Source organism: Daphnia pulex, chromosome 9 (assembly GCF_021134715.1).
Source record: "Daphnia pulex isolate KAP4 chromosome 9, ASM2113471v1".
Taxonomy (NCBI): Eukaryota; Metazoa; Arthropoda; class Branchiopoda; order Diplostraca; family Daphniidae; genus Daphnia; species Daphnia pulex.
Window position 1 is genome coordinate 7,655,188 of NC_060025.1, and position 23,258 is coordinate 7,678,445.

General features: G+C 40.3%; 3 protein-coding genes, 4 long non-coding RNA genes and 1 other non-coding gene across 19 annotated transcripts; 3 read left to right on the top strand and 5 right to left on the bottom strand.

Annotated features, from left to right (window-relative positions):
* Window positions 1-97: 97 nt before the first annotated feature.
* LOC124202879 (collagen alpha-1(I) chain-like) lies at window positions 98-2,170 on the bottom strand. The gene is made up of 5 exons (XM_046599376.1): window positions 2,098-2,170; window positions 1,853-2,028; window positions 1,007-1,785; window positions 893-937; window positions 98-829 (listed from the first exon to the last, which is right to left on the bottom strand). Exons 1-5 carry the CDS (start codon window positions 2,107-2,109, stop codon window positions 309-311), a joined length of 1,533 nt encoding a protein of 510 aa, XP_046455332.1. The 5' UTR covers window positions 2,110-2,170; the 3' UTR covers window positions 98-308.
* Window positions 2,171-3,847: 1,677 nt separating this feature from the next.
* Window positions 3,848-6,050, top strand: LOC124202880. The gene is made up of 3 exons (XM_046599378.1): window positions 3,848-4,236; window positions 4,300-4,450; window positions 4,514-6,050. Exons 1-3 carry the CDS (start codon window positions 4,120-4,122, stop codon window positions 5,701-5,703), a joined length of 1,458 nt encoding a protein of 485 aa, XP_046455334.1. The 5' UTR covers window positions 3,848-4,119; the 3' UTR covers window positions 5,704-6,050.
* A 99-nt stretch (window positions 6,051-6,149) lies between these two features.
* LOC124202883 lies at window positions 6,150-7,118 on the bottom strand. Its single transcript, XM_046599381.1, has 2 exons — window positions 7,027-7,118; window positions 6,150-6,954 (listed from the first exon to the last, which is right to left on the bottom strand). The coding sequence occupies exon 2, from the start codon at window positions 6,952-6,954 to the stop codon at window positions 6,319-6,321; it is 636 nt and encodes a 211-aa protein (XP_046455337.1). The 5' UTR covers window positions 7,027-7,118; the 3' UTR covers window positions 6,150-6,318.
* Window positions 7,119-8,870: 1,752 nt separating this feature from the next.
* Trnal-uag lies at window positions 8,871-8,950 on the bottom strand. Its single transcript has one exon. It is a non-coding gene; the product is annotated as a tRNA-Leu (tRNA).
* Window positions 8,951-10,675: 1,725 nt separating this feature from the next.
* Window positions 10,676-14,059, top strand: LOC124202462. Of its 10 annotated transcripts, none has more exons than XR_006878164.1 (10): window positions 10,676-11,079; window positions 11,148-11,229; window positions 11,321-11,616; window positions 11,694-11,936; window positions 12,013-12,284; window positions 12,350-12,552; window positions 12,739-12,842; window positions 13,180-13,304; window positions 13,400-13,495; window positions 13,566-14,059. It is a non-coding gene; the product is annotated as an uncharacterized LOC124202462 (long non-coding RNA). The 10 variants fall into 10 exon arrangements; XR_006878165.1 differs by having other exon boundaries at window positions 12,787-12,842; XR_006878162.1 differs by having other exon boundaries at window positions 12,350-12,544; window positions 12,736-12,842.
* Window positions 14,060-14,793: 734 nt separating this feature from the next.
* Window positions 14,794-16,613, top strand: LOC124201825. The gene is made up of 5 exons (XR_006877709.1): window positions 14,794-14,916; window positions 14,980-15,227; window positions 15,312-15,424; window positions 15,508-15,783; window positions 16,568-16,613. It is a non-coding gene; the product is annotated as an uncharacterized LOC124201825 (long non-coding RNA).
* A 551-nt stretch (window positions 16,614-17,164) lies between these two features.
* On the bottom strand, window positions 17,165-19,759 carry LOC124202463. Its single transcript, XR_006878169.1, has 5 exons — window positions 19,662-19,759; window positions 19,464-19,590; window positions 18,791-19,359; window positions 17,408-18,662; window positions 17,165-17,333 (listed from the first exon to the last, which is right to left on the bottom strand). It is a non-coding gene; the product is annotated as an uncharacterized LOC124202463 (long non-coding RNA).
* Window positions 19,760-20,124: 365 nt separating this feature from the next.
* On the bottom strand, window positions 20,125-22,992 carry LOC124202465. 3 transcript variants are annotated; one of them, XR_006878171.1, is made up of 7 exons: window positions 22,738-22,992; window positions 22,236-22,676; window positions 21,108-21,191; window positions 20,733-21,048; window positions 20,427-20,656; window positions 20,243-20,360; window positions 20,125-20,182 (listed from the first exon to the last, which is right to left on the bottom strand). It is a non-coding gene; the product is annotated as an uncharacterized LOC124202465 (long non-coding RNA). The 3 variants fall into 3 exon arrangements; XR_006878172.1 differs by having other exon boundaries at window positions 20,733-21,053; window positions 22,537-22,676; window positions 22,738-22,989; XR_006878170.1 differs by having other exon boundaries at window positions 22,537-22,676; window positions 22,738-22,987.
* Window positions 22,993-23,258: the final 266 nt, after the last annotated feature.

Sequence of the window (23,258 nt, forward strand, 5' to 3'; positions counted from 1 at the left end):
AACATGCAATGAATTTGGCTTTACTTTTTTAATATTCCATCATCTTTAAACATACAGACCAGAATAAAGGACTTGACAAACAAAAGATTTGCCAGTATTTGTCTGTGTACGTTGTATATTCAATACTTAATATCTTTCATACCAACAAAATTATGTGAATGAGTCAACACCATTTTTGTAGCGAAAGGGAATGTATATAGGAAGCAGTCATATAGTAAATTTTCTTGCTGTTGTTTTGTCTTTCTCTGAAGATGTCTGAATGTCAAGTCGAGCACTTGGTGAATCAAAGTAGATTTTTAAAAATTATTTCAGCCGGAGTAAGATGGCTGCTGCGCTTGAAAAGTGGTCTGTTGAGCGGAAGAATCATAGTAGACTGGAGCACCAGGCCCTGGAGCGCCGGGTCCTGGAGCGCCGATGGGAGATGGAGCACCGGGTCCTGGAGCGCCCATGGGAAGTGGAGCACCGGGTCCTGGAGCTCCCACAGGTGGAGGAGATCCGGGACTGCCTTGGGGTCCAGTAGGACCGGGAGCGCCGGTAAAGCCGGGCGATCCTGCGATTCCTTGAGGTCCTGTTGGTCCTGGGCTACCCTGAGCTCCGAATGCGCCTTTAGGTCCGATCGGACCAGGGGCGCCAATGAAGCCGGGTGCGCCTTGATTGCCTTGAGGTCCCATATCGCCAACCGGTCCCATCGGTCCAGGGCTACCAGGTCTGCCTAGTTGGCCGGGTTGGCCTTCGGCTCCTACTGGCCCAGGAGCACCTGGTGCTCCTGGGAAGCCGGGGAAACCGATGAAACCATCTTTGCCAGGTTTACCAGGTTGTCCAACATCACCTAATTTGAGAAAAGGAAATCAGTTAAACATAAACTTAATAAAGGTTTCATTAATTGAAATACCAGCGGGGCCAGGTTGTCCGTTTAATCCTTCCCTGCCTGGGGGACCTATCAAATAATAACAGTTGGGAAATTAGTTCATTATTTTGATTCAAATTAATATTTGGAAAACCTTACCTGTTTTACCGGGGAAACCGTCTTTTCCTGGTGCGCCGTTGAAACCAGCTGGTCCAACAGGTCCCATTTGTCCCATTGGGCCGGGTTGAGTGCTTGGTGCTCCGTTGAGTCCGTCCTTGCCAGGCATTCCATTGAAACCAGGATTGCCAGCTTCACCTTTAGGGCCAGGACCTCCGCTGAAGCCATTCGTTCCAGGTTTTCCAACAGGTCCGATTGGGCCAGGAGCGCCAATTTCGCCAATAGGGCCGGGAGCGCCAGGGAAACCGGGCCATCCGTCTTTACCAGCGGGACCCGGAGCGCCAACGGGACCGGGAACGGTTGAGATCAAAGTCGGACCAACTGGGCCTTGTTCACCTTTGGGTCCTGGGGCTCCATTCAAGCCATTGTAACCATCTTTGCCTGGTGCTCCTAGAGCTCCAATTGGGCCTGGTGCTCCGGTGAATCCACGCTCTCCCTTGACTCCGTGGTAACCATCTACACCGGCGGGACCAGGAGCTCCGTTGTAACCTGCTGCGCCCTTATCTCCCTTTGCGCCAGGAGCGCCATCGTATCCAGGAGCGCCTACAGCCCCAGCTGCGCCATTCATTCCAGGATTGCCAGCGTATCCGGCTTCTCCCTTTGCTCCGGGTGCGCCGGCTGGACCAGCTGGACCAGGAGGACCCACAATCACTTGCTGACGTTGTTTGTAGCTAGGTCCGTAACTGGTGTCTTGATCTGCGCTAGGAGATGCTCCGGGTGGTCCAGGTGGTCCAGGTGGTCCCTTGAGCCAAGGCAGCTTCCTACTCAGTCGTTCAGAAACGTAAATATTCTGAACAAAACATGTATTATGCAACAGGGAAAACTTACTCCATGAATTTGTTCCATTCCTTCTGAACTTCGTCAATATTTGATGGCGCTCTAACTCCGGTCGGGCTTACGTAGTTACCGTAAGAACTCGCTAATGGAGGACCAGCTGCGTTCTGGGGAGCTGGTGCATAATTGGGAGCGGCAAATGCCGTAGCAGCCAAGAAAGGAATAATCGCCTGATTCAACATAATATCAGTTAAATTAGATGCTAAAATTATAGTTCATTTTTAATATATTCAACTTACCAATCCCCTCATGTCGATTTGAAATAGTTCGACACTGATATCTTTTCTCTTCACCGATTGGCAAAACAGGAACTGTAAAAATGAAAAGTATTAAAATAAAAACAAATGACTATCCATTTTTTCCAAATTCAAACTGAATTTATCTAGTGCCAGTTTAGATCACCATGAAAAAATGTTAATCTAGGTTTTTTGAGGACTGTAGATTTTTACGAAGAAGATAATTTCATATGTTTAAATACCTTGTTGCTGGAGAAGATGTTTCGCCGTTCACAATCAACTCGACACTGACCTTAGAACTGCCAAGCACCTGCCTTTTGTAGGGACGTAGAGTCTAGTGGAACGGTTAACTTAACCTATATTCCAACCTTTACGAGTTTGACACCAATAATCTCGCTGAAGAACCTTTCACCTGGCTGACCGTGTTCCCTCTTTGCCCTAGATTGACCTTCGACAACATTACAAGTCTTGTGCTCCACGCACAGTGAAAGTGAAAAAGTTCTTTTTTACCTTTATGCACCTTAGCAACGGTAAAAATTGAGGGCAAAGGGGAATAGGGTCACCAATAAGGTGAAAGGCTTTGCTCAGAATAATTCTTCCCTTCCACATTGACATTGTCGTAGGAGAAGGAAACTGAAATCTTGGCAGACTTATATTCAAAACATTTGACTGAGATGAGCATTTAAATGGTCTAGACACTCAGTAAACTTTGAAGATCTTGTTTTTAGACTATTTACGGTCCAGTGTGACGAATTAAAAGTAAATAAATCTGATGACATGTGAAAAATTGGCCGGGAGAGAATCGAATCATTTTCCTATTATTTTTGCTTTTTTTTAATCAGAGTGATCTATTAATACGGGATTGCTCAACATTTAATTTATGAGTCAAACTTAAAGAACCTTTATCGAACGTGCCCGTCTAAATAATCTGAATCCCAATTTGAAACAACAGCCTGGTGGCTGAATGTGGCCAAATCCAAATTTAATGACATATCATTTAAGTAGCTAGCGCTAAAGTTATATCGCCCTACCCCTAGTTATTTCTCGTTAGTTGTATGTCACTATCTGACAGTTTACAATTTCCCCTTTCAACGGGTATGGTTAAACGTCATTAAATTATGACAGGCAAAGCGACCGTCTAATAAAAGGCTCCAAGGGCGTGAACAAGCAAATTGCCAAATTCACTCCATTAATTAAATTGTGATGAATTAGCTTTTTTTGTCAGGCGTATTATGTCATTTCAAAGTCCCAATAGAGCACAGGAGCATTTAATCAAAATTTAATCAAAATTTAATCAAAATCACCAGCACTTGATTTTTACAAAAGATGCATAGATCATTATGCAAATAAAAGAAAGGACAAAACAAAGGTCATCAGTTTGATGATTTGCATCCGTTCCCCTTCTCGAGAAAAAAAGGAAAATTTGTTTTTCTTTTACCAAAATTATGTAGAAAAATTTGCTTACCCACACCCTTATTTTTCTTATTCCACCTACGACCAAAAGGCACCTTTTGAAAAAAAATTCCGTTTTTGCATAATTCCGTTTTCCTATTCCGGAACCCACAAAATTAGGTGTCGATGAGTCAAGTGGAGAAAAAAAGAAAAACCACCCACCAAAATTCTAAGATGGCCGACTTATCTATAAGGTAACAACCCTTTCACCCACCCACCGCCACCACCCCGTTTCTTGTCTGCCCTAAGGTGACCCCAGCACGTAATGGTAGCATCAGCACGCAAACGAACCAAAAACAGGTGTTATCAGTATCTTCGTGACAAGCTAAGCCACCGGAGGTCAAGTTTATTGTGCTCGTCGCTCAAAAAATTACAAAAATATTTTTTGTGTGTTTTGTTTTTCTTCAATTGTTGAAATTCCACCAAACACAAGAAGAGATTAGACTCACAACTTTTTCTCGCTGAAAAGAACAAATAACTTTTCGTCTTTTCTCTCCCATCCAACAAGAACAAGTGGGAGTGATTCGGTGCTTATTAACCAGTTTTACGTGTGTTGTGACGACGCCAGCAAAAATGAATAACGAGTCTATCTGCCATCAGCAGCAGCCAAGCACCCTCACTGTTGATACACTTTCCTACAAGGAACTTCAATCGTTGGCCATGTCCCTCAGTCTGCCCGGCAAGATGAAGGTATTGATCAAACTCTTGAGAGATTACTCACTTAACTTATAGTATATCTCATTATATTTCCAGCAAGGTGTTTTAGTGGAAGCCATCAAAGCTCGACAAAACAACAACGAAGAAGCTGTCGCTTTGATTTTGGAAGCCAATCGCCAAAGGAGGATCCTCCGCCGGGAACAAAATTTGCGAGCACAGCAGCAACAACTATTAAAACTCAAAGAGGGTAAACTTAAATTCCTGATTCAATTATGCTATACTTTTCGGTCATGTTCATGTTATTTTATAGCTGCAGAGAAAGAAATTGCCGACAATCAAATGAATTGCATGACCCGATTGAAAATGAAACGATCGGCCAGCGAAATGGAAATGGATCCGACGTACATTGTCGACGAGGAGACGTACAAACGATCAAAGTTGGCAGCTGCGTTGATCCAGCAGCCGATGAGACAGCAGTCCCGAGGCTCGGCCAGCTGCTCGTTCAGTTCTTTGACGACGGGAGCCACTTCCATCACGATCCGTAAAGAACATCAATATCAATCAAGCATGGGCGGTTGCAGCACGTGGGAACAACAGCAGCAGCCGATGATGAGTCCAGTTATTCCATCACTAGCCATGATGCAGCAGAAACCCTTGCCGGATCTCTCCAAAGAACTATCGATCCTGATGCCCGTGCTGAGCGACTGCAGCGGAATCAATCCGGCCAACAACAACAAGAGTTGCTGCAGTGTGGGCAGCGTTAGCGCCACTAGTTCCGTCGGCTGCTGGAAATCTGGCGGAAGCAGTGACCAATCGCTTCCGCAGAGCAGTTTTGATAGCTGCGATTCCGGATGGATGGGAGCAGACGATTCCTACGATCTCAATACGTGGAAGAACCTTCAAAACATCAAGTTGAACAACAACAATTTTGAGAATACGGTACCGCCTCCATCCCTCCACACACCGCCGAATTCATCCAGCGGCTATTTCGATGCGACAGCAGCGCCCGACACGTCCATTAGCAGCAGTGAAATTTATACTCCGGAAGATTTCACATCCGCCAACAATACCAATTCGTCGTCTTCTGTCACGGCCACCGGTTCCAATTACAACACAGACTTTCCATTGCCTCTTGAATCTTCTCATTCGTTTCCAGATGCCAACGTTAAACAAGATCCTTGTTGTTCTTCGTCGACGTGGTGTGAATCTTTCATCCAGCAGACGCAGTCGTTCCCCCAGTCGCAGTTGCAGCCTCAATCAAAGTACCAGCAGTCAAATATGCCAAATGGCCGCAACGGAGTTTGCTCTACAATGTCAACTGAATCCCGCGTGACCGCCAAGGATTGCCCCTACGACTTTGACTGTTACCGGCTGGGTGGCCCATTCTTCCGCATCCAGCGGGCTGGTAATCCGACGTCCGTCGTTGTTCCCAGCGGTCGCACCTCGACGCTGACAACCTTTTGTAACATGTTGCCCCGACTTGCCTCTTATGTTCAATGAATTTAATCAATTAATGAATTTCGTGTTTGCTCAATTTAGATTATTGCGCCTTGTAACATTTGCCGCCTTTCCTTTGATTGAACCCATCAAAACCTGACCCCGCCCTCTCCTGCCCGGTTGTTGAAGTTAATTTAATTTAAAAAGTGATTGCTCGATATAATTTACTTATCGATTTAATTTATCCCGTTTTGTCTCTTGTGTGTGTGTTTTTGTTGTTTGCCGTGTTTGCCCAGCAGCCAATAAGAGGTTATTGTCTCTGTTGTCCCTTTTGTTGTTTTTAGTTGATTGGTCGCCGGCTACCAGCGTTCTTGCGGAAAATATACGCAACTTTGTTTTGCCTTAAAGTTTACTTGACATTGATTACTTTTAATCTTATGCAAGTTTCTCTATTTGTAGGGGGGTGACGTCATATTTGGAAAACAGGCTCGTCTTGACACAAAGGTAAATCTCGGTCATTTCTTTTATACGTTTATTGCACCATGTAACAAATTGTCTTAAAAAAAGTTTTAATCGCATCAAAACAAAATTCTAGGACTAAAACTACAAAAATTCAATAGGAAAACATTCAGGAAAATTATTTTCCGAATGTCAGGCAACAATTTGAAAATGGGTGAATCAAGCCGTCATCACATCGTAAAACGAACGATGAGCTCTACCGACTTTGGCGTTCCAGTTGATTTGTTTTCCCAAATTTTCACGCGTGTTAGCTATCGGAGGGAATCCCATTTGCTTGGGCTGGAGAGGAGCCGAGTCAAACAAACGGAGAGGTGAGTTATTGTTTGCCAAATGGTAATGGTACGTCTCACGAGAAGCACGACCGTAGCGATGGGTGTCTGTCCGATACTTTGGTTGGTCGACAGGTTGAGACGGATAATACAGACGCCTCTCAGGATTGGGAGCGATCGGAGCAACAGCAACGGATGATGACTTGACTTTTCTAGGATTTATTAAAACAATATTGTTATCACTCCCTTTTTTTCCTTCTAGCACTGGGAGAAATTCCTCGTTTTCTGACATCAAAGGTGCGTTATTATTAGAAGTATCTTCAATTTGACTCTCTTGGGTCGTATCTTGAAACGGATCGCGATTCCCGGTGTAACGTTGCTTGAGGTTGTCGATTTTCCGGATTAGAAACGGATGACTGTTCTCTTCAGCAGTCAATGAAGACCGAATCGAACTGCCACAGGTAATTGACAACAGTGGAAATAGAAAAAGGCTGACTGTAAAGTGCGATACGTATTTGTTCATCATCTAAGGAAAAAATCGCAAAATAATTTTAATTGCTTTTAACGTTAAATATTTTTGTATGTTACAGGAACTTACGCTTGGAAAAGGGATGATCCTGAAGAAAACGCTAGGTGATTTTGAATATCTGGATGAGCGGTGGTAGTTGCCAGTTGGTGACTGAATAAGAAATGAGATTGGCAGGCTTATATAGCTCAGGAGTTGGCTCATTTTCTTCCATATCGGTTTTGCCCATTAGTTGAAGAGCTCAACCAAAAAGCTGGTAACCACAAATCATCTCGTGATGTTTAGTTTAGAAAAAAAAAAAAAATTGCTTCCGTCATCGCTACCAGAAGACAAGCTGAATGGCAGAAGAAAGAAAAGGGAAAACCGAGACGAGTGATTATTAATTCACAGTCTGTTGTATCGCCCAATTTGAGAAGAATTAGACGCGTATGCGATTTCCTATTCTTACTTTCAGACGAAATAACTAATTTCTCTCGTTTTTTTAAAGAGGAAAGTTGCATTATTCTCAGGCTTTTATTAGCTCTTCCGGCAGTAACAACATAAAAACGTCGATGGATGGACAACAATTTGCGAAATTTTGTTTCCTCTTTTTCTCAAATGATGGGCATCGGCCGATTATAGAGAATTGAAATTATCGATAGTCTATGGTTTTCCAAGTTTTATTTGGGTGTTGCCGTGTTGACGTAATCTCCAATTAATTTAAGTTGAATTCTGTACTAACGGAGATTTATTTTTTGATCGTTTGTCCCATGATTGGAAACCCTTTCATGGTTGCCCAAAGAAGTGAACAACGAGAACTCATTCGCCCTTATTGGAAAATAATTAGGCCTAGCCATGGTCAATCCGAAAAACTGGAATTTGTCATACTGGATTGCTGGCCGTGTCTTCTTAATCTTCTCTGTTTTCTCGATCCGTCGATCGTTAAATATCCAAGACATTCTTTCTTTGACAATCCTTTTCCCGTTGTGTGCGTCGTCCCCGTCTTCATTTCTTTCATAGAAGGGAACCCGCTTCTACGGTTCTACAGTCACGATGTCTATACCATTTTCATCGATTTCCTTTTTATTCATTCCCAATTTGAAAATCGTTTTCACCGCCAGACGTTAATTCATCTGTTTGTTTATGTCGTAGTTCGACCGGTTCTTTTTTTTATCAAATCAGGGTGGTGTGTGCGTGTAAAATATAGTGGATTGATATGAGCTGTAGGGAACATTGTTTTGCTAAAGGATGTGCGCAAAGCTCAACGACTGCATAAAGTAAAAGGTTTTCTGTGATGTTGGTATGGCTGACAAAAGTAAAAATGACTAAACAAAAAGTCCGCGGTGATGGTAATCTAGATTTGGGCTTTGTTGGCATTCTCTGATGATATAGCTGATTATCTACCTGGTGCTGATTGACTAGCTAGCTGATTGACAACCTGGTGCCCAGCAACACGAAAATGTTATTACAAGCAATTACTTTCTTATGTCACAAGTCGTAGTCAGTTTTGATTAGCAGAGCTTGATTGTCTTATCTTTAAGTAACCCCGTTGCTGTCTAGGAAAAATAATTCTAGATTTTTCGTACCTTTTCGTACTGGAATAATTTTTTATTTTTCCGTGTTCTTGATACATACAATGCAAGTCTTTTGGCTGATTCTATTGCGGTAAGAAATACATTTGCATTTTAGACATTTCCATAACGATAATGAATCATAGCCTTTATCCAATAACCTGTACAGAATCCACACCCTTGTCCACACCAAAATCTCTGCGCTCTTGTCACGCAACCGCACAAAACGGAATCGATATTTGTGTTTGAAGCATAACGCAAATTGCTGCGTTTAATTCCCTAATAAAAGCTCTGTTTCTTTCTTATATACATAGCATGTATGAACCACACCATGTTAATCAGTAACTTTAAAAAAGAAAAATTTATTGGCAGCGGTGGGATTCGAACCCACGCCTCGAGAGACTGGTGCCTAAAACCAGCGCCTTAGACCACTCGGCCACGCTACCTGTGAAACATTAATTTTAGAATGAATTGTTTAAAAGCCATTTAGGTCTTTCATATTAACAAGTAAAAATCTCGAAATGCTATTGCCCTTTGATTTGATATGGTTTGCATGTATCAAGCGCTCGTAAACGAGGACGCTTGTTATTAAAAATATATTTCTATGAATAGATAGATAATCGATAGTGACACGCGTTCAGCATATATCAGTAGGCAACGAAGCCACAATTCTTTACACCTTAGGCAGGTAGTCTAAGTTTATACTACTAATATTCTTTTTAACCGCATTCCGTTCTAATGGATTCTAAAAAAAGGAAATATGAAAACACCTTCTAGAATGACGCTTTTTTAAATTACACTCAACAAAATGTCTAGTGGCAGAGATCAATACCTGGTCTGACCTTTCGTTATTCTAGTACAATTTATTTTAGAATCCTGTGTGGATTTATGCACTTACTTCCCGGCATTCCAAAAAGAAAATGTTTTGTACGCCGTAACCTCTAAATATAAATATAAATGAAAATACTGCGCGAAAAGTTAGCTTGCTTCTACATCCTTCCACATTTGTATTTTATTTTTTATTTTTTATTGATTGAGAAATCAGGGTACTGGCTGCCGGCCCTTATAAGGTATTTGCATGGTATTTGGTATTTGATAAACATAACATTTAGACTTCGCGCTAAAATTTGTAACACTGCCTCCTATTCACCGAAGTTCGTCTGCATCACAAATTCACAATCTGATCACAATAATGGCAGCCGAATGGCACCTTCCTCTGAGCTGTGTGCTCTGAGGTTGCAAACTTATTTAACAGCTAGAATACTAGAATAGTGAAGGTGTAAGTGTTTTCTCCCTTTATTTTGTGGTTGTAATGGACTATGGACATTTGCCAAATTTTTCCGTTCGTGCTTAGTTTTCTATTGTTACTCGATTTCCCAATTGTAGTACCTGTGTTATTCATGGGTGTCGAGTCTCACAATAAGTCTCAAGCCACGTGATTGGAACAAAGCAGTCAAGTCAAGAAAATGATGATTGAAAAGCCCAGAATGCCCAGATCACATTGGTAAAAGAAGTGTTGAAACATCCTCAACAACCACCAATCCAAGACAATTTTCATTCATTTTTCAAGTCTGGTTCAAATGTGCAAACTTCATTATTATTCGTTAACAGATATGTGTCGTTATTGAACGAACATACTGGGCGAGTCATCCTGAATGGCCCTTCAGGAACGGGCAAATCTTATTTGGCTTGAAAACTTGCAGACTATTGTATCTTGAAGGATGATGCGATGATGTTCCTTCAACTTTCTCCACGGTGCTCAAGTAAGAATATGTAGGCTACTTTAGTTACCATTTATTGGTTTATTTGATTTTTTTGTTTGTTTGAACAACAGATGAGCTGTAAAAGGAAGTTCGGCAATATTTGAATCTGCAATATTGAATCGGCAATAGTGAACCTTTGCTGACTGGCAGTTCAAGCGACGTTCCTACTGTAATAATTTTGGAAGATTTACACCTGGCTCCTTCCCTTTGCGATATCTTTGCGCCACTATCTCACTTTGAGTCGGTTAGAGAGAACCGAAAATTCCCGTACCTTATTGGCACTATAGGCCCAATGGTGTAATCCTCGGTGCACCTCCAGTTACAGTTTAATTTCAGATAATTGACGACTAACAAACGTAGTTGTCAGTGGAGCTAATTATTTTATTTTGTAACTTTCCTCGTCATTAGGTGGATTCTTTTGGCAAATCATGCAGAGCCGGTTCAAGGCCTTATCCAGCGTTTCTTACGTCGTCGCTTGATTCAAAGTCAACTGCTGGCTAAATCACGTGACGGAGCATTGGAGCGAGTTGTCGAGTGGATCCCTCGTTGTTGGGCCCACATGAACAAATTTCTGGAGACTCACAATTCGGCTGACGTGACGATTAGCCCGCGTTGGTTCCTACAGGTCCCAGCTGATTCGACGTGCTCACAAATTTGGTTCACCGATCTTTGGAATTATACTTTGGGGCCTTACCTGCTGCACGCAGCTAAAGAAGGGCTTCAGCTCTATGGAAAACGAGCGCCATGGGAAGATCCTACGTCATATCCACTTATCCTTGGGCTCAAGGCAGTGCCTGTGATGCTCTTATGCGGTAATTACCTTTTCTTGAGTAAAACGACAACCATATTGACATAAAATAACAAAAACAAATATTTTCAGACTTCGACCTGAAGATGTTGGTTACGACTCAGCAACAAGATCATATTCTACGAGTACTTCAAACCAGGATCGAGATCCATTGGTAAATAAAAAAATTTAAACAATTCTTTCAAAGGCCAATGCCGTAGGATCAAAATGTGTTCTAATTGAGAATTTTCTACGGTGAGCAACAGTGCAAAAATGTTGAACCGAAGAGGCCACATATTTGGATTTGTATCTGACCTGGGTACACACTCTTTCTTGATTGTGTGCAAACTGACTAGCCTTAATTGGACCAGCTAAGGTTACCGGGTCGACGATTCGCAAGGGTTAACTGAATAACCACGGCTGACGACACTTCGCCGGAGATACCGATGTTTTGTGGATTATTCCTTTATCAACGCACAAGAACCAGCAACAAAAATGTTTTGCTCGATTGCCTTGAACCCCACTTGAAACGCTTGAACCACTCTCGATAGTTGTAAAAAAAGTAAGTCTAACTCTCCATTTGACTATCTCTACAGCCCATTGATGAAATCTAATCATCTTACATGTCATTTTTTAAAGGCCTATTCTTTCTTTACAGTTATAAAGGATATTTCTGGATTGTGAACTTTCATGCCATTAGTTACCACTTCACATATGAAAGCAATCACAGCCTATGGCACCTAGTAGAGTAATAACCACTTTATAAGTGAACAACTTTATGGAATTCTCATTTTTGCTGTCTGCTTCAAATTGGATTTTGGAATCAGTGACATGTCGGCGATGATTGAAGAACAAGTTTCAAAGTGAATTTGAGCATTTAAAGTTGGTTACTCTTACCCTAAGTGAACTCTAAACCAAAATTACTGGAACTAAACATTCATTTTGCCTGAAATTGCAGGTTTTTCAATCTCCACTAAGTTCCATTTTTTTTCCATTGAATCTGCTGCTGAAAGAGGGATGAATGCTTACAAAAATGTTTTTCTGTGTGTCTTTATCTGGCAAACTATAGTCAGTAGAACTATTGTACATAACACACACTGCAAATGCACCAACAGCCAGCTAGAGGGAGATGGTGGTTTGCAAAGACTGCCTTGTTGAAAGTTCAGTTTCTAAAATTTGGTCAACATGTTTTTGGTTGATATCCTGAAGCAAGTTAATATCCTGAAGCAAGTTATTATTTCTTGGTAATTTTTATAGGGTCATTAATTTTAATGATTTCATTTTTCCATTAAAAGATTCATTCAAGAACAGTCACAAACAATTGCGCTGTTTTCAACAGTGGAACAAGCAGCCAACACGTATCCGGGAGCAGTAGTTTAATAGGGTCCTCCAATAAAAGCTGGTATCGAATTCATGCGTTCGAGTTTCAACTCCTCTTCCCAGCGCACATGGATTGACTGATGGGCTGAATTTGACTTGTTGACATCCAGGTAACTGGGTAAGACACAAGGCATAGTTCCTTTCATCCTATTTTCTTCTCAGCTCTCCTTTTCGTAAATGGTGAATTCTTGTTGAAAAACCACTTACTCATAAACCTCATCTGAACTATTAGAATTTGTTGTTGTCAATGTCATTTTGATTTTTGAAAAAACCGCCAATTCTTACTTTTCCGGGCACCTAGTAGAGGAATTCCGTACTGCTTTATGGAATCCCGTTTCCCTGTCGTCTGCAGGTCTGCTTCATTCGTCTCGTGGTTGACTGACTTGTGAGCTCGTGACGTTGTGACTTGTGAGTAGTTTTGTATTTAACTTTGTATCTTCTGAACTTGTTCTTTATTTTATTTCTAGCATTTTTCTTACTACATTTTAAATTTTAAAATGAGTATTAGTTTTTTTCTAATTTTACAGTTCAGTTTTTATTTCAATATCGTAAATCAATGTGGTCGTGCCGAGTGCCGACACAATCTTTAGTAGATTTCGTTTCGTCACTTTATTCGTCAAGCCACAAAAGTGTGGTTTTTATAATTTAGTTAACGATGGTTGGAACTATATTTCGTCTTGCTAAATGTAGAATCATTTAAGAAAATTTTTATAGTGCTGAAGCATTTTTTTTTTTTTTAAATAAGGTAACAGCATAACATTGTGTTATGTATGATTGTATGGGGGTTTGAAGTTCCAAAGCTGGATTGCTTGGTAGATGTATTCTTAGAATATGTGACATATTCATTCCAGTTGAATCGGGTTGTCAATGGTGAGTGTGACTGCCTTGATGTTACAGTAGATTCAATTAAATTTTTATTGTATGTGGATTACTCTGAAAGTGACAAGTTATTTTTTTATGTGTAGATGACTCTTGAAGCTTATAAAGATTGGGAAACCATGCTGTCTACCACATCATCCACCACATCCAGAAGCTGAGTAACATGTACAGTTTTCTTAATGGTAAAATTTTTGATTAAAGTGAGTTTGCATCATGACAGCACTTAGAATGTTTGATTCGGTTTGATTGCAGGCACCTTTTAAATATGGAACTTCAGCCATCCCATTGTGCAGGCTTTATGGAATTGTCGTTTATCTTAAGCTGTTAACATAAGTAACATATGCACTAATTGAAGGCTGGTAAGTGGTGAGGTGACAATCTTATCCACTTTAGATTTGAAATTTAATGTGTTGTTAATCTAGAAGTAAAACATCCAAAGTTTTCAGGAACCAAAAGATTTCATTGTCTAGTTTTTTTTGTTGTTGGGATTTCATTAAGTTATCTCAGCTCTTTCCTTTAATCATTTAGTTGAGGATTTTGTAAATGGAAATTTGTTGTACACAAGATAGGTGGTTGCTTAAACAACATTTGTCTCACTGTAGAGTACTCTATAAAGGTTGAAAGAATTTGTACTTGAATCTTAAATGAGTTACCCAATTTCATGCAAATTTTTGTGTCAACAATACCAAGCAGATTTAACTATTTGAACCCATATAATTTAGCAATATATATATTTTTTTCATATACCATTTCCAGTAACTCTACAAACCGCATTATACATATTTATTCTTCATAATCAAAAATAATTAACAAAATTTATGATGTATTAATATATTTCTGCACACATAAATTGATGTAATTTTTAATTAAATAAATAAAGCTTACGATTTTTCATTTGTGGAAGTTAATAACAAACAATCTGCTACCCAATTAAGATGGACGAGACTCTGATGTGCCCAGGGAGATTACATGAACAAGGAAGAAGAGAGTGAACTGATTTTTTAAAGAACTTATGATGTGTGTGACTTAAAACTTGAGGGCAGACGAAGCTGTAACATTCCTTGGTACTGCTTCTTAACGGTATGGCGACCGTATATTAGAACTCCAAAGACGGAAGAACTCCACCGACAATAGAACCCCAATAATTTAATAATTTTTAAAAGTTTTCTTTGTATGCGACTGTAGAACTCCAAAGATTTAAGAACTTTTTGAAAATATTATTAAAAATACCCGAATTACCTGACAATAGAACTCCAGTGCCCGACAGTAGAACTCTATGTCTTTGGAGTTCTACTGTAGTTGGAGTTCTACTGTCATACACAAAGAAATTTTTACAAATTATTTTTAAAAATATTGGGGTTCTATTGTCGGTGGAGTTCTTCTGTCTTTGGACTGTTTGGAGTTCTACTGTCATAATCAGCAATGCAGTCAAGCTACTGTCAGCAACCCTTCTTTACTGACCGCTAGATGCCACTGTTTTCAGTTGATTTTGTCATGATGTAGCCTACCCTACAGCCTGCATCATGAAACATGACGAAACAAATTGTTGCTATTGTATACTTATTTTTCTGTGATTCCGAATACTGAATTAAACTTCATTTGTGTAGGTTTATCTTGACCTAGTTTCCTTATTTTTGTATATTACATCGATTTCTTCAAATTCTAGAAAATCAGTCCGTCATTACAACAAGTTGACTTAGTGCTCAGTCAATTTCCATCCATTAGATCCTTATGCTCTCAAAAGCATGAAACTCATATTTGAAGCCCACATACAGTGGAATTAGACAAAAGTTCTTGCGCATGGACCATAGGATCTTTTCTGAATCTTGCAAGTGTAACCTGTGTCACAATGTTTGTCGAGTGTACAACTGTTTCTACACTCTACAGCCGTTACGAAGGCAACCCAGCTGAGAGGTATGTAGAGTTTTATTTTTCATAGATAAATTTGTGTAAATTTGTAAATAATATAGAAATTTTCCTTGTCCCATTGCTACTTAGAGTTCCAGTTTCAGTGAATGAACATGAAGTGTGTGAAGTGTATTTAGTACATTTACCAGATCTGCTTGATGAAAGTCAAATGCCTTACTGAATTTGTCACCCAAATGATAAAGGTAAACATCATTATCACCTTTTACCATGCTACTATGAGTTAATTTTGTTTAAGCTTCCTATTGATTCCCAACTCGTTTTTAAGAACTATTTGTGACGTCCCCTGAGATCGAGAGTCGGCCGCCAGTTTCAATCTACAACGCAGTTTCTTCATGGAATCGTGAGGTCCTGGCACGGAGATCCTTGAGCCAACGCTGGCTTTTGTCCATGACAGAAAAGGGACTTCCACCAACGTTCGGATCCTTATCTTCACGACGTACGCTGCTTCTTGTGCTTCACTGGCGAATTATTAGATCACTTCAGGGTTCGCTTCCGTCCGCTGTGAAATACCTGCAGTCACTCGCCACGGGATTATGCCCAGGTAACTGACTTACTTTCGTAGATTATCTGCTAATAATCTTCTTGCGTTAAACTCTGTATGTGTAGTAATTCCAAATCAGGCCCTTTTTTGCGCGCAAACAGTGTTCCATAGACGTTTCTTTTTTCTAACGCTAGATGGCTTTTCGATAATTTCAGCTGTCAAAACAGTCAGTTTGCACATCTCTTTAAACATTTATTGGCACTTCGGCAGTTATTGTGTGGAAATTTTTTAGTGAAAACTGATGATAACTATTCCACCAACAAAGCTCACTTGTTAAATTTTCGATATTTGCATTTTTTTTCTACTTCCGGTTTGCTCATTTCACTCAGTAGTTCAGTAAATATTCATCTGAGGAGCAAAAGAACCACATATTCGTGATCCTCGTCGAATTTGTAGTAAAGTTCATGTTATCTTTTTTACGTTTTCGTACTTCCGGTTTCGAAAATTTTCCTGAACTATATAGTTCAGGAAAATTCTCGATTTCGGCCAAATTTTGGATTTTGCTTAAATCACACCTAATCGACCCCAAATTTCATGGAGATCACGAATATTTGGTTTAATTTGACGACAGCTCAATGGTTCAGGCGCTATCGCTTACTTCCGGTATACTTCCGGAAAATTTTATGAAAACTAGCAAGTGAGCTTTGTTCTGTGCGCAGTTCTCAATATTGGAAGCTAGATTTTAAGGAATTAAAAGTGCGCCTTTAAAGTTTTGAGCATCAATATGTATTATGTAAATTTTATTGGCATTTCACTTAATAATAATTGTTTTATCTTTATCCAGGAAATGCAGCGGAGACGTCGAGAAGATGGACACCAAAACATCTCCGGTATCTCCAAAATGTCAGCGCGGATCATCATTTGTTGTTGGTAATATTTTTGTTTGTTTGTGTTAGTTAACCCGTTGGCTGCCACGTCTTTGTTTTCCCCTGTGTTAGCTCCTTAGCACGGGCCGCGCTGTTCGGTCTCGTGGTTTACATGCCGCGGGGTCGGACAGTCGCACCAGCCCAAGATTCGCCGCAAGGCGCCTGTTAGGCAGTGCACCATAGGGAATTCCCCCTTGTCGATACGGTGATGGATTCTAGAGGCGTGCATTCCATCTTCTCCTGTCACCGTGTCAGCCCGGACTTGTCAGCAATGGCAAGTCCCTCCTTGGTCATGGATCCTTCAGACATGGCGCGTAGAGTAGTAGAAGAACAACCTACGGGTTGTATGGCGTGGCAGCCAACGGGTTAACTTAAGTGTATGTATGTATGTATGTATGTATTTATGTATGTGTGATTGTAAAATGTGGTGGAATTGTGGGTGGAGGTGGGACAATAAAGCAATTCCTTTTAAAGTTTTTGTCCAAATTGTGTTTGAGTATTATAACAAAGTAATGTTTAGCAAATAAACAGTTTATTTCTTAAACTTAGTGTTTCATCCATGCATAAATGATCAGTCACTTGGCTATTACTTAAAGACATAAATAAATCTTTTTCTATCTCCCTTCTTTCAAAAATTCCTGTGAAAGAGCCAAACACAACGTCTGCCATGAACTCCTTCAGAACCTAAATGTCAAGTAAACTGTTAACTCTAACATTCTTGAGTGAACATCAAACAGTACGTCGCTTTCGTAACTTACCCTAAAAAAGAATTCCGTCCAAGCACCAGGATATGTCCTATGAAGATCGACTAGAGCAGCAGTCACTTTCAAAATTTGAAATCAACCAAAATACGAACATCTGTGGAAATGTCGAAAGGTTTAAAAATTAGGAGATGCTTTAAAAGTTGTTTACCCGCATTAAAATATATTTTCTCATTAATCAACAATCAAATCCCGATGACTAGTAAGTAGTAACTATTAAAAAATAACCGACAAATCTGAACACAAATAACAAAATTCAAATTCAGCTCTAGTATTTAGAAGTCTCCTTGTTGTCAGCTGGAGAAGCGTAGGTTATGGTGTAATCTTCAGGTGCCTTAGTAGTGTAGTAACTCAGGGCAGAGGAATGCTTAGGAACTTCGGTATATCGGTCGGAGGAGCGTAAGTAGTGGTGTAATACTCGGAAGCCTTGCTAGTGTAGTACTTATGATCCATAGTTTGGTAGCAGCTTAGAGCAGAGTAATACTAGGGTTCCTCGATGTAGTAAACTATTGCAGCGTACGTGGTTGTGAAATATGCGGCTTCTTCGGTGTAGTACTTGAGTGCTTAGGTGTCGTAGCTAGGTCTAGCGTAGGTTGTGGTGTAGCAAACTGGAGCATCAGTATGGTATTCCTGTTCAACTTAGTACGAAGGAGCAGCTTCTGTGTAGTAAGTCGGGATTGCGTAATACTTGGCCGCCTCAGTTGAGGTTGTGTAGATCGGGGCAGAGTAGTACTTTGGCGCTTCGGTGTAGTATTCGACCGTTTTGGTGGAGTAATAAGCTGAAGCCTCGGTGTAGTAGCTGGAAACGGAGTAGTACTTAGGCTTCGGTGTAGTAACTGGAAACGGAGTAGTACTTAGGCCTCTGTGTAGTAGCTGGAAACGGAGTAGTACTTAGGCCTCTGTGTAGTAGCTGGAAACGGAGTAGTACTTATGCCTCTGTGTAGTAGCTGGAAACGGAGTAGTACTTAGACCTCGGTGTAGTAGGATGAGACGTTCGTTTTTGTGTAGTACTCCGGTACCTTGATGGTGTAGTAGCTCGGGGCAGCGTAAGATGTGGTATAATACTCCAGTGCCTTAGTGATGTAGTACTTCGGTGTAGTAACTGGTCTTGGCGTAAGTTGTTGTCGTGTAGTAAGGCGGCGGCGTTGCGGTTTGGTATCCGCCATACCAAGGAGATAATACCATCGGTACACCAGGTACACCAGTGGTCGACCCAGCCATCAACGATACAACACCCATCAGCAGCACGACACTATAGTAAAAACAATCAATAAATTTAGAGATTATTATTCAATAATAAGTAATAACTGGAACATTGACAAACGCAAAACAGTAAGATTGATACAAAATAAATGAAAAAACAAAAAACAGAATATCTACCCATAATTGCGATTTGGCTACACGATGAGGAATGCAGTTGGTGACAGATGCTGAACACACTGCAGATGTTGAAGTGTCGGAGATACTCACTCGACTGATTTCGATCGCCTTTTCTCTCTCCTTATATACGACTTCTTTTCTTTAGATGACTCCTTTTACGCAGAGTAATACTTCAGGGAGTCGGTGTAGTAGCTCGGGGCAGCGTAGGTTGTAGTGTAGTACTTGGGCGCTTCGCGGGGCAAGCGGTGTTGTTGTAATTAGGGGACTTGGTGTAGTAGGCAAGGGCAGCATAAGTAGTCGTGTATTATTGGTGTAGTACTCCGGCTCTTTGGTGATGTAGCTCGGGGCAGAGTTATACTTCGGGGTTTCGGTGTAGTAGCTCGGGGCATCATAAGTTGTGGTGTAATACTCTGGAGCCTTAGTGGTGTTGTAACTGGTCTTTGCGAAAGTTGTTGTCGTGTAGTAAGGCGGCGGCGTTGCTCCGCCATACCCAGGAGACATCGGTACACCAGTGGCCGACCCAGCCATCAACGATACAACACCCAACAGCAGCACGACGCCATAGTTTACTAGACAATACATAATTTGAACATTAATGTGCAATAATGACTGGCTGCACTGGCATGTTAACAAATAGAAAGTGAATTCACAACTCCATGTAAAAATCGTTTACCCATGATTTAAAACTAGTAATGTGACGAAGAACGCAGTTTGCGAAAAATTGCACTGCAGTTGTTGTTGCCACGTCGGAGATAACCACTCAACCAATTTCTATACGCCTTTTCTCTCCTTTTATGCGACTAGACAATGGATAATTTGGATATTCAATAATTGGCACATTTAAAACTCCATGTAATAACAGAATATTTACCCATGATTGCGAACTGATTATAATATAAAGAAGAATGCAGTTGGTGACGACTAGTGCACCGCAGTTGTTGCCGTGTCGGAGATGCTCACTCGACTGATAACTTTCGCCTTTTCTCAATCCTTTTATACGATTTTTTCTTACCCTCACCTCTCAAGCCTTGCGGCTATTCTACCTTCTTGATAATGATACAAAACGTCCCGTTCTCACCCAGCCTCTACATCACTGCATGAAACGTTTTACCTAATGATCTCCGTGACCTTCGATTGAAGAAAATGCAAACTAACCTTTCCTTCTGCAGGTAGACGTTGCTGGGGATGGGTCTAAAAAAACAAATATCAAAATGAATACCAAATGGCTAAGCCTTGCAGGCTATTGTACTTGCTTGATAATAATGCAACACGTGTCGTTCTCACCCAACCTCTAAACCACTGTAACACGTTTTACGTAATGATCTCCGTGACCTTCGAATGTACATGGAAACTGGCCTTTCCTTCTGCAGGTTAACGTTGCTGGGGATGGGTCTACAAAAACCAATATCAAAATGAATACCAAATGGTTATGGCTTAAAACTCACTTTATACCATTTTACATGTGAGTCGTTTGACTCGTTTCTTGGTGAATGAATAAATCTTTCATTTCGAACCGTTTGAAGCACAGTCGGCTTTTTAAAAATATTCTTCTCCTCCTCTGCAAACTTATCTAAGTTTCAAACACATTATCATTCACTTCATTGAAACCAAAGGATTTTTAATCATTTTCTCCTACCCAAATTTATGGTTAAGTTGCAAACCGTCGATTTAAGCGGAGGTTGAATGCGCTGAAATGTCGAACGAAAGATGCCCCAAAATGTTTGCTCTAAATTATCACACGATCCGGGTTAGTATTCGGTACTTGACACCGGATCCAAAGTATATCAGCAGGCAGGAAACGGAATAGTCTGATGAGTCCAGTGGATTTTAAGATCCAAACCAGTCTCAACCGGCATCAGTTTGAATCTATACCCGTTACCAATTAATAGCAATAAGAAAAAGTTATACATTTAGGCAACGTTGAGTTAAAGTGCTCAAATACCATAATATAGTTGCAATGACAAGAAAGGTCCCCCGTGTCAACTGTTGAGCTTTACGCATCCAGTTGTTCATTGGTTAGAAAACGAATGTCAAATCCTGTTCTTCTCGCAATAAATTCTCCTTCTTTAATCGACTTCGAAGACTTGTCGTTCGAGAAGATTTTGTCGTTTGTAACTAGCACTTTCGTAACAGACTAGTGGAATGATGGATTCCCCAGGTAAAATAATGAATAATGAAGTGAACCTGTTCCAAAAGCTGGCAGGTTTATCTTCTGAATCCTCCACCATAAAAATGCCAGTCTGTATGATTAAGTTGACCTTCACTTCAAAATTTCATTATTAGTTTCTTAACGGAAAAGTGTAAAACAAGTGTTTACCACTGCAGCATCGTTAACTCGCGTTTCTTCTTCAGTTTTTTACAGCATCCGAAGTCGAAATGAAGTTCCAATCCGAGCCACATCCTGTACGACATTTATTCAAATTAAACAATCGTTAGGTTGGGAACATGCCAATAGAGGATGGATTCAATAAAATCGCGACAAATATTAACCTATAGCCAGTTTAAGTTTTTAAGTGTGAATAAGGAGACGTGGGCGCCCGCGATATAAAGCCCACTTAAGCTTTATTGGCAAAATCGAAAATAGCTTAAACCCTTTCTTCCAACATTGAACTATACAACCGATCTCCAGTTCGTTTGGAGCCGTAATGATCTCAATAGAGTGGTAACACCTCTTCAAGAAAGGAATGAACGGGTACACCCTTGAGAAGGTAACGGGTGAAATTCAAGATAGAGACAAAGAAACGATGGCATTACAACCAACGATTGTTCTTTTTTTTCTTCGCCCGCTCACTTGTCAGATAATTAGCAACGCAGTGCTGTAGTGGACACTTTTTAACATCACGGAACGCGGTTAAATGAATTCTTGAAAATCTACAATACAATAGCTACAATGAAATTATTTTGGTATACTAGATCCACACCAACACTTCTTCGCAAAAATCGGAATTATAACAGCTCTGTAACTAAGCTAAAACACGCACAATTAATTATACAAATTTTAATTGTTGAAGAAATGGTAGCTGTTTGCGGCATGCATACTTAGAACAAAGATCTAAAATAGAGAAATATTTCCTCACGGTCTTGAACTTGAAACAAAACAAATACCGCGCATATCCAATCACGAATCACAATGTGTTCAACCGGAATACCGGATCAGCACCGTGTTGTTTAACTACGGATTGAGCAAAATCTCTTAAAACTACAGCTAGGTAATTGGCAATTTTCGACTCTTTCCGGTAAAGTGAATCAGCAACTAGTCTAGTACTTTAGTTTCAAGTTCAATCATGTCGACATTGTCTAGTACGACAGAAGAAGCAAAGATTCGTGTTCTCCGACAGACTTGTGTGAACAACTGACACGACAGATGATTCTAAGTTCTCTATGTCCGCCATAAAGAGAGCTAATGGATTTCGATGGAAGATTCATCTTTGCAGCTGTGACTCACCTTGGTGACAAATCCAATCCCGTACCGGTCAAAATCACACTGATGGTCGTCGGAATCATCCTGACGACTGTCTCCAACTACTTTTCGACTTTGTCCTTCATGAACATGGTAGGCGACAACGAAATACTGCTATTAACTAAAACTAAACTATTAACTAGTCTATTCCTCTTAGTGGGGTGTGAGCTAGGATTTATCTTTAGACATGGGAAGTTGGGAACAAACATCAAAACAATCCACCAAACGATGATTGCTAAAACCTTATACCTTTCGGAAAGGTTTCATAACTGATTATACCACATACCATTTTCTCTTGATTCGAAGTAGTGATGATTGAAAATTTTTCGATGCATTGGAAAATTTTGTAACAGCAATCTTGCTATCTTCAGCTCTTCGCTTTGGCCTGTAGCCCAGCCCACAAGCTCTTTCTCCATCCGATATGACCTTTAAAGAAAATTTAATAAGCATTGAGGGCAATTTGAATGTGAAAGCTGATTTATTTTACCTAGTTTAATAACAACTTTTGGAATTGTATGTGTCTATGCTTGAACCAGATTCAAACTGCAATGTTATCACTTTGTAGTTTCCTACTACATAGAACCTTCACATAAATGTTTATTTTGAAAATGATTAATTGCCTTCTATTCTTCAACGCAGCGTGATTCAATCACTCTTCTCAAAGTTGTAAAACGAACAGACCTAAAACGAATCGGACGAATGAACAGACTAGTACGAGTGAGCTGATTAATAATTACGTCATTTGTGTCGTTGTGTGACGTTGCCAAACAAAATTACTTCAGATACGTGAAGAAATATTGTCATTATTGTGACATGGGCATAGATAAAGAAGACGGTGGACGGTGGTCTTTATCTGTGACATCTGACATGGGTATGGAGAGAATAATCTTGAAACAGCCTTGCCAGAGTTTACACCATTACGGAAAAACGTGGAATTTTTACCAATTTCCACTTTCCTAAACTAGGTAGCCAATAAAGAATAATTGTTAACAAAACCGACAAAACTTT

What these genes read in the sequence shown, in the direction of transcription:
- LOC124202879 (XM_046599376.1), bottom strand. An exon ending in GAATGGAACAAATTCATGGA is followed by an intron (nt 1,786 to 1,852) that starts GTAAGTTTTCCC and finishes ACGACTGAGTAG; the next exon opens with GAAGCTGCCTTGGCTCAAGG. An exon ending in CGGACAACCTGGCCCCGCTG is followed by an intron (nt 830 to 892) that starts GTATTTCAATTA and finishes TTCTCAAATTAG; the next exon opens with GTGATGTTGGACAACCTGGT.
- LOC124202880 (XM_046599378.1), top strand. Translation starts at nt 4,120, where the DNA reads ATGAATAACGAGTCTATCTGCCATCAGCAGCAGCCAAGCACCCTCACT. An exon ending in GTCTGCCCGGCAAGATGAAG is followed by an intron (nt 4,237 to 4,299) that starts GTATTGATCAAA and finishes TTATATTTCCAG; the next exon opens with CAAGGTGTTTTAGTGGAAGC. An exon ending in ACTATTAAAACTCAAAGAGG is followed by an intron (nt 4,451 to 4,513) that starts GTAAACTTAAAT and finishes GTTATTTTATAG; the next exon opens with CTGCAGAGAAAGAAATTGCC.
- LOC124202883 (XM_046599381.1), bottom strand. Translation starts at nt 6,954, where the DNA reads ATGATGAACAAATACGTATCGCACTTTACAGTCAGCCTTTTTCTATTT.